At 36.2% G+C, this 14,921-nt stretch overlaps 1 protein-coding gene and 1 non-coding gene across 2 annotated transcripts; one reads left to right on the top strand and one right to left on the bottom strand.

Moving 5' to 3' along the window:
- Nucleotides 1-10,067: 10,067 nt before the first annotated feature.
- On the bottom strand, nt 10,068-10,149 carry TRNAS-GCU (transfer RNA serine (anticodon GCU)). The gene has a single exon. It is a non-coding gene; the product is annotated as a tRNA-Ser (tRNA).
- A 108-nt stretch (nt 10,150-10,257) lies between these two features.
- Nucleotides 10,258-13,504, top strand: LOC120086676 (uncharacterized). The gene is made up of 2 exons (XM_039043431.2): nt 10,258-11,419; nt 13,246-13,504. The coding sequence occupies exon 1, from the start codon at nt 10,413-10,415 to the stop codon at nt 11,373-11,375; it is 963 nt and encodes a 320-aa protein (XP_038899359.1). The 5' UTR covers nt 10,258-10,412; the 3' UTR covers nt 11,376-11,419; nt 13,246-13,504.
- The last annotated feature ends 1,417 nt before the right edge of the window (nt 13,505-14,921 follow it).

A 14,921-nucleotide genomic window follows, 5' to 3' on the forward strand; every position in this document is an offset into this window, starting at 1 on the left:
GCCTTAACTTGCATGCATGCATCAAATCTATCTAAAACATCTTTCCAAGTAGGTTCCCAAGTAGGGGTGTTTCGTTGCCGTCACCTTAAATACCCTAGCCTAGACAAAACCCACCTTAGACAAAAGGTCAAGTATAGATAGATTTACTACATATTAATCTTTTACTATTATTTTAGATCTAATTTCCTTTTTTAACCATTTATAAAATAAACAACTAAAATATACATGCCACATAATGAAGTATTTATAACGCTTATAAATATTACATTAAATAAATAATGCATACATAATATAACTCTTATATTATATGATGCATGAGCATGTACTTACGTAAATTAAATCATGCTTCACTAAATCATAACACTTATAATAAAGAGAATATGCATGACCTAAGGTGGGATTTATCTATATGTGCATACCATATGACATAAAAAAAAACATACATCACATGTATAAAACCATGGATTAATGGACCGGGATGAACCAAAACAAAACCAGAATGAGAAAACAATCTATTTAAATAATTTTGCTGAGTAAATTGGTTCACAAGCGAACCGGGTCTTGAACTACTGGACGAAGCTCCCATTGTTTAGTAAACGCCTCCAGGTAAACAATCGTGTAGCACACACTAGACGATAACGTAAAAGCTAAACAATTGCATGGACAACAATGAGGCTGCGAAGCCTAATCGTCTAAACGATCGCTTAGCACGTGAAAGGTAAACAAATTACCATGCAATTACTCCACGATCGTATAGTCAATAACTAAGCGATGAGGCTTGCTGAGCTATACGATCGTTTACCTCATCGTCTACACGACACAACATACACTTGATTGTCTTCTTCCACAAAGAACAACAACCTTTGCTCTGAACTTCAACACGAACGACTCAAGACTCAAATCAACTTTGAATTTACAAACTCAATAGAAATTAATTGTGCCAAAAAATGTAGGGGCCTTTACAATTTACTTGAGAATTCAAACCGAGGTTACATCCCAGAAAACTCCATTAATCAACACATCCACAAACAAATTAACAATTAAAACAGAGAGTAGACATGTTGCACCCACCTTGAATGTAAATGCAATTCTTTTGTAGCAATGAATTGAAATATTGATGACATGCAGAAATGCACGTCATCCTAAGCCTTTTATTTAGAATTATGAAGGTTGTTAAGCGTAATATACGGTGATTATGTTAGGAATTCATGAGAAAATGAGTTTCTATCCATCAGCATAAAGAAACTCGGTTAACCCACTATTACGAGTTATTTGCATTCAATTGTCTATCTTTGTAGCTAACGCAGGAAGCAAATGCATACGCGGAAGCCGAGCTATCGCAAAGACGACCGCATGTAGATAATTTCTCCATCGCAAAGAAGAACGCATACGTTAGACGCATGAATGTTGCGGCCATCAACCTCATATGTCCATCGCATAGAAGTTGCGGTCGTCAAGCGAATATGCTCATCGCTGAGAAGTTGCAGTCATCGAGCAAATGCGATCATCGCAAGGAGATTGCGGCTACATGATGATTGCATAATAGAGGGATGAATGCAAGGTTGGTGAAATGCAACATGAACGCATATCTCAGGAGTATCAAAAGATGATGTTGACATTTCACCTACCACGCTGTTAGCAGTAGATATTTAGAAAAGGATCATCACGCCGCAAGTGTCAGATTCAGAGCAGGTCCATTACTATTGTCGGCAATCAAGCTCTATAAATTCTGAGCAGAATTTCATTTTATCCAAGGTTTTTTGCCCAAGGCTTGCCTTAGGGCGGATCCTTGTGATCTAGACGAACACATGAGAAGAAAGTTTGAGAGTTCTTCATCTCCTTCATCCATTTCGAGTGACGACCGGAGCCTTCGTCGGAGTTAGAGCTCGAGAGAGTCTGCTCCACTGCCCATCTATGGCACCATCGACAGCCTTGACACACATCTACTGGAAGCAAGACATTGCTTCCAGCTGGTCCTTTCATTTTCTCTTCTTTCCTTATATTGTATTGTATTACATTTTGGCTTAAGAAATTAATACATTTTGTGATCAATGCATTTCTATATTTTCTTCGATTCTATCTCCATCTTCCTTTACTTAGCATCCTTAACTTTCATTGCATCACTTAGTGAGATTACTAGAGTATCACATACTTAATCATGCGGCATAAGAATATGAAGCATGTAGCAAACCATCGGGAGGTGTACGTTGCGTGAGTGTTGTGAGAAAACCTTATTTGCTTGGTGTCAAACTGTAGCAACTCCTATCTATAGGCAGACGCAATGCTTGTCTATGAGTAAAGTCAGCAACAACTAACTGTCCGGGAGGGTAAGTGGTTGATCGCATTAAGCAATGTAAGCAAGTATTCACTAGAGATAGGAATAATCTTACGTCAACCAGGTTTACGCGATTATCTTGTCTTATGAGGGCATCATTCATCATTTAGGCATACTTGGAAGAGTAGTCTAAAAACCAAATCTAAGTCTCGGGAGAGCAGATTGGATCGCATAAGTAAGAATGGGAAACTTAAGAATAAGCTCTGTTTGCTATTACACAGCATATGCACCCTACGGATAGGATATTGCATGCGTCCAGAAGTAGGATATGGTGGTATGCGGTCATCTTGTTTATGTGTGGAAGCACATGAGTAGGAATAGAGACTTAGAAATAAGTGTTGGGATTGGTGTTCTAATTCTCTCGGAGTCTCGTTGTTTCATAAAGATACACATTGTTCAATGAATAAAATAAGTGTTATTTAATTCTGGCATTTACTCATATCCAATAAACAAAGCTCCTTGGTTATCTTATGTGAACTTAAGCATGTATATGTGATATACAAATAGATCATGCCTTAAGTGATAACCTGAATCGGTCTGTAGTATAAGAATTAAGATGGGATATTTGATCCTGGTGACACTACGGATACGGCTCGAGGTTTACAAGTGTTGTAAACTACTACAGATGGTAGATCCTGACCATTCATGTGGAGACGTGGAGCGAGGGTGTCCTATACAAAGAGTTTGTATAAGACCTGGACCACGAGATGACTAGACTTTGTATATAACGCCATTAATACTAGAGATTTACATCTCACCTAAATGACCATAGGTGACACGACCTCAATCTTGAGTGTTTTGGGAACTCCTACCTTTGAGGACGGTCCTTTGATTAGTATGGGTGAGAGTGACCAAATTGCCAACTCAACATGCCTACCTTTTTGGGAACTTGTCTGATCTGGGAGCTGGGAACTCAATCCACAACATGGAATTCACTTCTTTCCCGAAGCAGGGATAAGTAGAGAGATTGCTCCCTTAAGGGCTGATTCCGGGACTTGAACATTGTGGCCACAACTTCTCTCTAGAAGAGAAGACTCAGTCATAGTAGGACTATGACTTATGTTCATTAAAGGGATCAGTGGTACTTAAGGAGACAAATGTAACTACAGGGGCATAACGATTATTGGCCCAGCTGTACTTACTAGCGATCTGTGAAGGGTTGTTGCACTGCTAATTGGTTAAGATGGACACATAATATATCAGTAATGAGGATAGTTCAGCTGTCGGTCTTTAGTGGAGTGTCTGGCAGTTAATGGATGGTGGATCCCGTGACTAAAGAGTTTAGTTAGTTATTCACATACCATTGGAGCTTCGGATCTACAGGTCCATGAGGTCCCCTTGGTAGCTTGGATTTTGTTGATGATCAGTTCTTAATGTTGATTTGAAATGTTTAAATTGACAAGAGGTATTTTGATTATATATGATATAATCGGTATGATGTATGAGATACATCTAGTGGAGGATTGATGTGAATCAGATTTACTTTAAGTACCATGGAATAGAAAAAGAACTATGGTTTATATGTTTCATGAGATGAGATATTAAAACTATAGGTTATAAATATAGTATGATAAGTTAATTACCATTTATGTTTATAATAATATTAATTATTAGATAATTAATACTTTTTCTTTTAAATAACCAAAGTAGTGGGTGATTATTGGATCATGGTAACCGTGAGTTTAAAAGGGAATTGGCTTCCTATTTGAAAAAAAAGGTTTTTACAAAAGATTAAAAAGATTTTTTGAGTTTTATCTCTGCAAAAATAAACTCACATAATTCGTCAAGTAAATACAGGTTTATTAAACGACGGCTGGGGTGAGCTAAACGATCGTGCAGGTGCAAGTTAAAAGATCGTGCAGTGTTTACTAAACGATCGCATATCTTTGCTAGACGATCGCTGGCCCAAGGTAAACGATCGTGTAGAATCTGTACGCGACAGACTGAGCTAAACGATCACATAGCTTTTGCTAGACGATCGCATAGCTTTATCTAAACAATTGGGCATCGACCTATACGATAAGTCTCAGCCATCTCCCACTTGCCCAATCGTGTACGCGATCGTTGTTTCCTCCTTCGTCTGCCTCACACCAAGTCTGAACAGAGCCCACCTTCTAGATTTTCGCACCGAGAATACCAAGGTCGCCTTGTTGGTGGTGTCAAACTCAACTCGACACCGTCAAGATTTTCTGGAGGCCGTTTGTGGTGCTTGGTCGTTCGCTATTGCGGAGGAGTTCGCGACTGAGGAGATCGTTGAGGACGAGCGTGAAGTGTTCGTGCTATGTTCGTGCGGAGTTGCGGTCGTGTAGATTGAGCATTCGAGGGTGCTGTTGTTCGAGCGGCCATGCAGATCGAAGCGTGGAGACACTTCTGCTATTGTGTGTAGAGTTTTCTTTCTATGCATTTGTATTTATTCATGCTATAATTTCTGTATGAATCGCATAACCGTTTGTGCTGAAGTCGACTGTAAATGTTATTTATTTCATGATTGTAATTTGGAATAGTCTTGCTTCCGCTACTCACAGAAATCTCGTGTTCCGATTTCCTTTAATAAGGCCTCTCGACACTGTCGCATATACATCACATGCGTCCTAGAAATAGGCACAAGTGTGTGTGGCATGATCGCATAGCTTTGCGCTGGGTGAGGTTGCCCTTGTGATCAAGCTTGGGGTTGTGATAAAGACATCCTCACATTTTATCTGTTTTTCCATGCACTTTACTACGCATCAACAGTTGTCGTGTCTCTATCTCTCATTCATATTCCCACTACTTTGTCTGTTAATTAGGAGTAGGAGTAGTTTATTAGCTTATACCCCCCATCATTCTTTTATTCATCCGTCGCAAACACATCACCACATACACTTATCTATAAGTCCTTGAGTTCGACCTCGGATCACCCAAGAAACTTGCGTTCACGTTATGCTTGGCGCGAGTGCAAGAAAAATTGTGACAGGAACGCATGGTCATCGCATATAAGAGTAACGCATATTTTCATTCCAAGCATGACAACCGACGCATGAGTCTAAACGCATAACCTAAGACATGCATCGCATATTACGTCCCACATGATTTTAGTCATTAAGTTTTTTACGGCTAATTTTACATCACCAAATATCAGAAACCTGGCTCGGATACCAATTGAAGGAATTCTTATTCAAGAGTAACTACGAGTGGAAGCAGATCTTTCCAATTCATTATGACAGAATTACCACATATACATTGAAACATACTATAATGCGTTCATAATACTAAAGAGATCGAGAAATCATACGAAGACTTTTTCTTCACAACAATCTAAAACTCAATCGTCTACCTCGAACAATCACCACACAAACAGAAGGAAACGTAGATGACACCACCACTCAGAGCCCTCAGTATTCTTGGAGTGAGAATCCAAAGTGTGGGCTTTATTCGATTTGGTAGAGGGAGAGAGGAAAAGAGATCATATACAACGATCAAGCAAGTGGGAGATGAGCTCATCTATCGTATAGACAAGATGCTTGACCGTTTAGGTGAAGTATACGATCGTGTAGGATAAAGGTAAGCGATCATCTAAACGATCGTGTAGGAAAACGGAAGCGATCATCTAAACGATCGTGTAGAAAAAAAACTAAGCGATCGCCTATATGATCGTTTAGTAAATATCGAGAGCTAAACGACTACTTAGGAAAAGCTAAATGATCGCTTAGTAAATAGCGCGCGCAGGTATAATCATTAAGCGATCGCTTAGTAATATCGTATAGGTAAGCGATCGTGTAGGCACTATTGTATAGGCACGGATTTTCTAAGTAATGGCACATTTTTTAACACAATGTCCGCACATCTCATGCTTAACACACCGTGAGCTATTTATGCATCTCAAAGTGATCTTTCAACTCACTCATCCGTTATTAAAACATTAGAGATGCCGTCCCATTTCCCTTTTAACCGTCCAATGAATATGATCACTTCATATTCATAACATATAAATTAATATCATATATTAATATAGTATTTTCCTCTACTAGATATAAATCATATTTATATCCAATTTCCTCCAAATTAATGTATCTCATACATAAAATTAATAATATAATATATAATTAACTAGTTCAATTATATCATATATAATCGAACTCCCTCTTGTCAATTTGAACTTTTCAAACTGACCCAAAAACTAACTCTCAACTTGTATCCAAGCTACCAAGGAGACCTTATAGACCTAAGGCTCGAAGCTCCAACAGTACGTGAATAGCTGATTAAACTCTTTAGTCATGATATCCACCATCTATTAACTATCAGGCATTCTACTAAAGACCGACAGTTGAACTCTTCTTGCCATAGATATATTTCTATGTCCATTGGATATAACCAATCATCAATACGATGACCCTTCATAGATGCTCGTAATTACAACAGGCCAATTTACCATTTTGCCCCTACATCTTCCTCCTTAAGTACCATTGATCCCTCTAATGAACAATACAACATAGTCCTACTATGTGTGAACATCTCTCGGGCCATGAGAAGGTGCATGGCGCCACATCGTTCAAGCCCTGGGATCAGCCCTTAAGAGAGCAATCTATCTACTTACCCCTACTTTGGGGAAGGAGTGAACTCCATCTTGTAAAGCTGAGTTCCCAGCTCCCAAATCAGACGAACCTCAAAGTGGTAGGTTTGAGTCGGCACTCTGGCCACTCGCACTCATACAAATCAAAGGATTGTCCTCAATGGCAGGAGTTCCCAACTCACTCAGGATTGAGATCATGTTACCTATGGTCATCCTAGTGAAGTGAAGTCTCAGTCATGAACAGAGTTATATAAGGAGACATTAACACTTCAAGGTCAGGTCTTATACAAACTCTTTGTATAGGACGCCCCCACTCGCATGTTCACTACACGAATGATCAGGATCAGACTATCTGTTACAAGTCACAACACTTGTAACAATTCCACAAAGTGGGAAGCATCCGTAGTGTTACCAAGATAAGGTTTCCCTCCTATATCCATATACTACAAACTATTTTGGTTGTCACTTAAGACATGATCCACTTGTATGTCACTACATTCATGCTTAAGTTACATAAAGACAACCAGGAATATTAAGTTTATTGGTTTATGATAAAATAAAAAACATCTAAATGTGCAAAGTTAAGAAGTGAGGTAAATATCATATATATTATAGATCACAAGTATTCTTACAAAGTTGTTTACAAACTACAGGACACGAGGCTTTAGGGTATAAACCCCAACAGTTAAGAGTATTTTTTAAACGTTTTGAAAGTTTAGGGGTACTTTTGAAACAAAACTTTAACGATTTCTATTCAAAACTAACGGGAAAGGTATCGTTTGAACTAGGGTTGGCAACGGAGCCCCCCGTCCCCGCCATTTGAAGGTACGAATGGGGGCGAGGATTCCCTGTCAGGGAAACGGGGTCTCCACGGGGCCCCATTCCTCATTTCCCCGCGAGGATTCCCCTACTAATTCCCCGTGGAGAATCCCCTACTAGTTCCCCGCGAGGATTCCCCATTTTTTAATTAAAATGGGCTTAGCTTCTTGGGCTTAAAGTTAGAATTTGGATATTTAATATTGGACTCCAATCCAACACTATACATTATAAACATATATATAAATATATATTTATAAAAATATAAATATATCAAATTGGGGTCGAGGATTAATCAGGGTCGGGGTCGAGGTGAGGATACCGTCCCCGTCCCCAGACGAGGCTCCAACAAATTTTTTCAGTTTGACCCCATCCCCAATCAAACCGAGGATTCCCCGCCCCGATCGGAGCGGGTCCCCAGGAAATTTTACTAACCCTAGTTTGAACTCTTTTTGAAAGTTTAAATGTATTTTTGAAACTTCAAGGACATTTTTTACACAAAGTAGTATAAAGTTTAGGGATATTTTTTACCATTTAACCTTTTTTTCCTCAAGAAAATTGAATTAACCAGTCTTATCTTATATTTAATTTGAGATTTAAATTAATTCATCTTATTGTTTTGAGATCTAAAATAGCCCTTTATAATTTGAGGATTTAGTCCTTTCATAAATTTAATTTAATATTAAAATATTACGTTGTTTCATTTTTACATTAACAATTTTTTTTTACCATTTTTCAAAACCTAAAATTATATATTATTATTATTTTCCATTTATCTTGCTAGCTTAATAACAATAATTGATACTCTTTTACTATGATCCTGTTTTATAACCATACATATATATATATTTTTTAAGTTTTTTAAAATTAAGCCTATAGACACCACTTCTACCTCCAAATTTCTTATTTTGTTATCTACTTTTTACTAATGATTTAAAAAATCAAGTCAAAATTTTAAAACTAAAAAGTATCTTTTTGAAAGTTTTTTTTTTTAATTTGGCTTAGAATTCAACCATTGTACTTAAGAAAAATATAAATCAATGTAAGAAATGAAGAGGAAATAGACTTAATTTTCAAAAACAAAAAATAAAAAAATAATAATAATAAAAAAAGCGAAATGATTATCAAATGGTGTCTATACCCTTGAGTTATGTAATGTTTAGGTTTACAATACTTTATTAAAAAAAAATAATAAATAAATAAATAATAATAAAACAATCATTAGAGCAAGAAAAGGTCATACAAAGCTGAAATACTATATTTGTTAAAGTTTCTATATTTTTAATATAAAATTTTCATGTTAGAAGTACAAATAAAAGAAAAAGGTTTTTTTTCACAGAATTTGCATACAAAATCTAGAAATAGTTTTTTTAAAAAAAAAATCTACCAAATGCATATTCTTCAACGAATTAAAGCCACGTTTATCAAATCGTAATGAATATTGGTGTAATCGAAATGAAATTCTATTGATGGATCGATCATAATGAGCTTTAATCACAAACGTAATTGAATTGTTCTTGATCACATTTACTATTACTGTTACCATTATCGTTACAGTCAAACTGTAGTGATAATAGTATCGGTAACTATGTCAAAATTCACAATTATTTCTCTGGAACAGTAACAATAATGGTAACTATAATGGTAATAGTAATAATACGACATAATTTTCAGACATAAGTGGATTCAACACATTTCGCAAATATAATTTTCAATCATTTTATATTTTTTTATTACAGATCTCCAACTGAGCTCTACCTATCATTATGAATACGAAGCACCCATAGACACTAACAAACGTAAAAATTAAAAAAAAAAAAAAAAAATGAATTCCACTTTCTAAAATGCCTTTCAGTTGTTGCGATATACCTCCTGTAAACGTGATCTAAGTTAATCTCACAGATTTCTACGGAGGACAAAACATGTAATTAGAAAATAAACTTTGAACTTTGAGAATAGGCGAGAAACCAATTTTAACCTTAGGGATCAAGACATGTTACTTTTAAAACTTAAATACGTTCTGTTAGGTAATCATTTTATTTTTGTTTTTTTTTAAAAAAAAAAAAATTAAACCTATTGACATTACTTCTACATCTAAATTTATTCATTTGTTATCTACTTTTTACCAATAATTTAAAAAACTAAACAAAATTTTGAGAACTAAAAGAAATAGCTTTCAAAAAGTTGTTTTTATTTTTGGAATTTAGCTAAAAATTCAACCATTGTAATTAAAAAAAGATACAAATCATTGTAAAAAATGTGGATGAAATAAGCTTAATTTTAAAAAACAAAAACGAAAATCCAATGGTAAGACCTTAAAAACTAAATTTGAATCTCAAAAACAAAATATGTATTAACCAAAATAACCGTCGCCTGAGAGATTCGAACTCTCGCGGGGAAACCCCATGTACTTAGCAGGCACACGCCTTAACCACTCGGCCAAAGCGACTAAATTTGTTAACGATTTAATTTAAATTTTATATAAATAAATAAATAAAATATTTATCGAAAGCTACAACTTACCAAATAAAGCAAAGGGAATGGCGGACGGACCCACAGGGACGACCCTGCCACTACCCACTGCGCTAAAACCCAATTTCAAAATCATACCCGAAATCCCAAAATCTCTTATCTTTACCCAATTTTGAGGGACGAGATTGATTGATACGCCTAAATTCATCGATACCGTCACCTCTGGTGTGGTAAAAAACCATGTACTCCGCCTCCGCCGCCACCGTTACCGCTACCACCGCCGCCGAACGCCACACCTACTGGTGCCACGAGTGTGATATGAGCGTCACTTTGGTATCCCCTTCTTCTTCTTCTTCTTCCTCTTCTTCCTCTCTTCTTTGCCCTCACTGCCTCACTGACTTCCTGGAACACATGGATTTCACCATCCCCACTTCCTCTTCTTCAATTTCCGATCACCCCAACTCATCTTCTTCCCCTCCAGATTCCGATCCATCATCCTTCGTCGTCGTCGACCCTATTCCGATCACTACCGATGACAATTACCTCCTTAACAGCCCTCAATTCCTCCGTCTTTTTCAGCAGCTTGCAGATTCATCCGATTCTGATTTTGTCCCATCTGTACCCTTCAACCCATTTACTCCGATCAAGGCCTCTGTCATGGCGATTCCCACTATCAAAGTCACCTCCGCCTTGCTCGAGGAAGACCCAGTTCTAATTTGTGCTATTTGTAAGGATCAGTTCCTTCTCGAGGTTGAAGCCAAACAGCTCCCCTGTTCTCATCTTTATCATCCAGATTGTATTCTTCCTTGGCTTTCTAATCATGATTCTTGCCCGCTTTGCCGTTTTAAGCTTCCCTCTGATGACCCTTCTGATCATGTGAGATGCAGACGGGCTACTACGGCTTTGTTGAGGGCTAGGGATCTGATACATCAAGAAGATAGTTATGGGTTGAGGACTACTTTGGAACATATGGCTAGAAGGCATATTTCTATATATAGTGAGGGAATTCAAGTGGATTTGTCTCAATCATCTACTCAATTTGGGGTTGCTGAGATGGGGAATGGGGAGCAGACTGATAGTGTTGAGACTGTTTCTAGTGTGGCTACAGATGATGGGATTGTAATTGTCAATAGCAATGGTGATGAAAATGGATTTGTGGGAATGGATGGACCTATAAATGAGGATGCTGGCACTGTAGTTTAGGATATTGGAGTTTCTCCTTCGAGTTTTGTTTCTGCAAATTTGAGGTTTGTGTTCTCCCTTTTGTCTGCTGTTCTTTATGAATTCTCCATGTTCTTGTAGTTTGTGTTGATCAGAAGGATTTCCATACTGAGCTTGGAATGAAAGAGCTTATATTTGATATAAATCAACAACAGATAGAGTGCCAATGACTGAGTTTAGTTCTTAGAGCTTAAGAACTCATTGATTAGGCAGCTTTGACAGTTTTTTCAGGATTTATGATGGTTCTCCATGTTCTTCTAGTTTGTGTTGATGAGAGGGATTTCCATACTGAGCTTGGACTGAAAAAGCTTATATTTTATATAAATTAACAAGTAATAACAGATAGAGTGCCAATGATTGAGTTGAGTTCTTAGAGCTTAAGAACTCGTTGATTGGGCAGCTTTATTTGTCTTTTCTGGATTTATGATGGTTGTGTTTGTGTTAGTTACTTGAAACTTCCATCTAGAGCATATTGATCTTAGGTAAAGATGGAAGCTTGATCTAAACGTTCTGCTGTTATTTCCTACTGATACTCTTTGGATGATTTTTTGATGATGATGCAAAAAGACTACAAATTTGTGACAATTCAACAGAGCCTGTGATAAACATTTCAAGAATTCTAAGAAATCTAGTTTAAACTCCTAAGAAAAGTTCTCCGAGTTACATCATATCCACCACTTTTTAGTTCCTTCCTTAAGCGCTATATCATCATCCTATTGTAACTTTCCTACAGCCTCCATTCTTTTCCCCGTCAAGTATTTTGTTCCAAAATGAGAAGATTTGTGGACTGTTTAGGATGACTTTTCAAGTGCTAGAAAAAGGTTTTTAAGCACTTAGACTAGGTTCTGAGATGGATGAATAATCTGGGATGCACGAGGCAGCCAAACATATTTTTAATCGAGAAACCAAGCAAAAGAAGGAAAAATAAATTAAACATGGGCAGGAATATGCAACTCAGCTGACATAAAAAGACCAGTGTGCTTTAACTTTGTATAATATTTCTGGTTTTGAACTATAAACCATGTCATTACCAATGGTTGGTGCATGTGTATGATTCTCATTGCAAATTTGGTTTCTTATGCTTTTGCTGCCTTCTTTGTGTGTGTCTGATGATCATAAGCTTATGTTTACTATCAATCCATGGTATCTACCTACCTAGGATTTAACATCCTACAGATTTTCTTAACACCCAATTGTTATAGGATCCATGTGGGTTAAACTGGCTCGAACACTCATGGATATCACAAAAATCTATCATAACATGGTTCTGGCCTATCTTTACTCTAGCTAGTCATTGTGGCTCTAGACTAATCTGTCTGGATAACCTTTATGTACAAAACTAGTCTTGCAGAAATGTGTACTGGTTTAACACACCTCCAAATCATGCCTAACAGTTCGGACATTTGTGATTCTTCTTTGGAAAGGAAAACATATGATATCCTTTACCTGACTATAATTGGAAGCTCTTTCTTGCATTGCACAATTTCTTTCATGTTTGTATGCAACTTCTGAGCTCCTGTGAACTGCAGAACTGAGATTTATGCTTCTTTTTTCTCTAAAACAACCACAAATATGACAAGCTTACTTGAACAGGATCTGTTCTGTCATTTGAGTTCTAAAAAACCACCTTAAATATGAAGAAACCATCATCCAAGTTATTTGTAATGAGCTGGATAGTTTTAAGGATGTATACATGTTTAAGCAACTCATATCATGCTAGCAATGTTTAATGATTTTACTTGTATTGGAGGAATTTTAATGTTTACATGTTTCCTTAAAGCTAAAGTTTGTTTGTCAAGCATTCTTTTAGTTATATTTACTTATTTGTACTGTCATTTATTTGTTACTGCAGGTAATATAGTAGAATATATGCTTGTTAGAGGAACCTACCCCAAGTAGATGATTGATTGGAAGTGTAAATTGCTACAGAGATAGACTCTGCTATCTTCTTCTTCTTCTTCCTCCTTATTTTCTTCTCCTTTTTCATCTTTGGTAACCATGTCTCTACATAATAAGAGATGAACTTTATTTACATTGTTATCTTATTCACCTAGCAATGTTTCCCCTCTTCCCCAATTCTCTCTTTCAGTCATGATTTGAGTCATTGAGTATATAGCTACCTCTCTCTCTCTCTCTCTCTCTCTCTCTCTCTCTCTCTCTCTCTCTCTCTCTATATATATATATATATATATATATATATAAAGTTCAGCAGTTTGAATCTTTTGAGAAATAACATAGAATTTTTAATCCAGTCTTTTTTTTCTTTCTTTTTTTTTACTGGCATACTTTTTCTTTTGGGTTGAAATGCTATTTTGGTTCTTATATTTTGAGATTATCTTTATATACTTTCAATAAATTTTAAAGTCTTCATCGTAGTTTGAAGTTAATTTATACTAAACTTTGCAAAATAATAATAATACTATTCCATTAAAGAAAATACATGATGTGATTTTACATTTCAAAAAGTTTCAAAAGTGTTTTGTACTCTTGGAATATTTTTAAATATCTTTTTATATTTAAAAAGGTTCATGTTTTTAATATGGGCAGAAATAAAGTTGATGTAGACAAATTAGATATTGGAAATTTTTTAACTGTAAATTAATTGTAACTTGTAAAGACACTACATAACTTAATCTAATTGACATAGTTGAAAGTTCAGATCTCATTGCTCTCAAATTCGTTGTGGTCAACCTTAGTGTGATGACTTATTTTGGAAATTAAAAGCCTAATGACAAATAGAATAAGTTTGAAAGTACGAGGATTAAAATCAACTTTTTTGTTTCTCTTACTAACAAAATTCTCCTTGAGGCTTGCCTCAATTGGAGAGGGAAATCCTCGATTTGATCGGGGATGGGGTCAAACCGAGGACCTCTTAAGGGTTCCCATCCCTGTCCCGACCTCGATTCTGTTCCCACCCCGATTAGATTTTTAAATATATTTTCCTATATGTATTAGGTATATAACTTTTTACATTTAGTCTAACTTTTAATTTAGTCAAATTTAAACTCAATTAAAATGTCCAAATCTAAACAAAAGAGAATTTTAGGAAAATAATTTTTTTTTAAAAAAAAGGTCCGCCATTTGAAGGTGGGGATGGGGTACATTTCCTATTGGGGACGGGGATAGGGAACCCCTCCCCGCCCCACCTCGACCACGTTGCCAACCCTATCCCTTACATCTGTGAGTGATCAAGTCAACTTACACACATACTTTGACTATATTCTTCGAAAATTATTTGGTTCTATTATATATTGTTGTCAATGTAGCTTATACGATATTTAAATCTATAATCATCATCACTTAAAACTAATTTCTTCTAAGCATTTTAGGATTATTCATTGACTCATATTAACTACCATATCAACTTCCTCCATTGGTCTCTTCTTATAAAAGTTTCTCACATTGGTATATTCAAGCAGAATATTCCATGGAAATATAGTCTCTAAAGAACTTCAACCCGACCACCATTTCAGACATACGGTATAGCTTATTAACATTGATTTTATTACTTGTCAACTCGTTACACTT

Source organism: Benincasa hispida, chromosome 9 (genome assembly GCF_027475165.1).
Source record: "Benincasa hispida cultivar pf3 chromosome 9, pf3_genome.v1.1, whole genome shotgun sequence".
In the NCBI taxonomy this organism is placed as follows: Eukaryota; Viridiplantae; Streptophyta; class Magnoliopsida; order Cucurbitales; family Cucurbitaceae; genus Benincasa; species Benincasa hispida.

Bases quoted from the DNA above. Each gene is read 5' to 3' on its own strand.
- LOC120086676 (XM_039043431.2), top strand. From the start codon at position 10,413: ATGTACTCCGCCTCCGCCGCCACCGTTACCGCTACCACCGCCGCCGAA.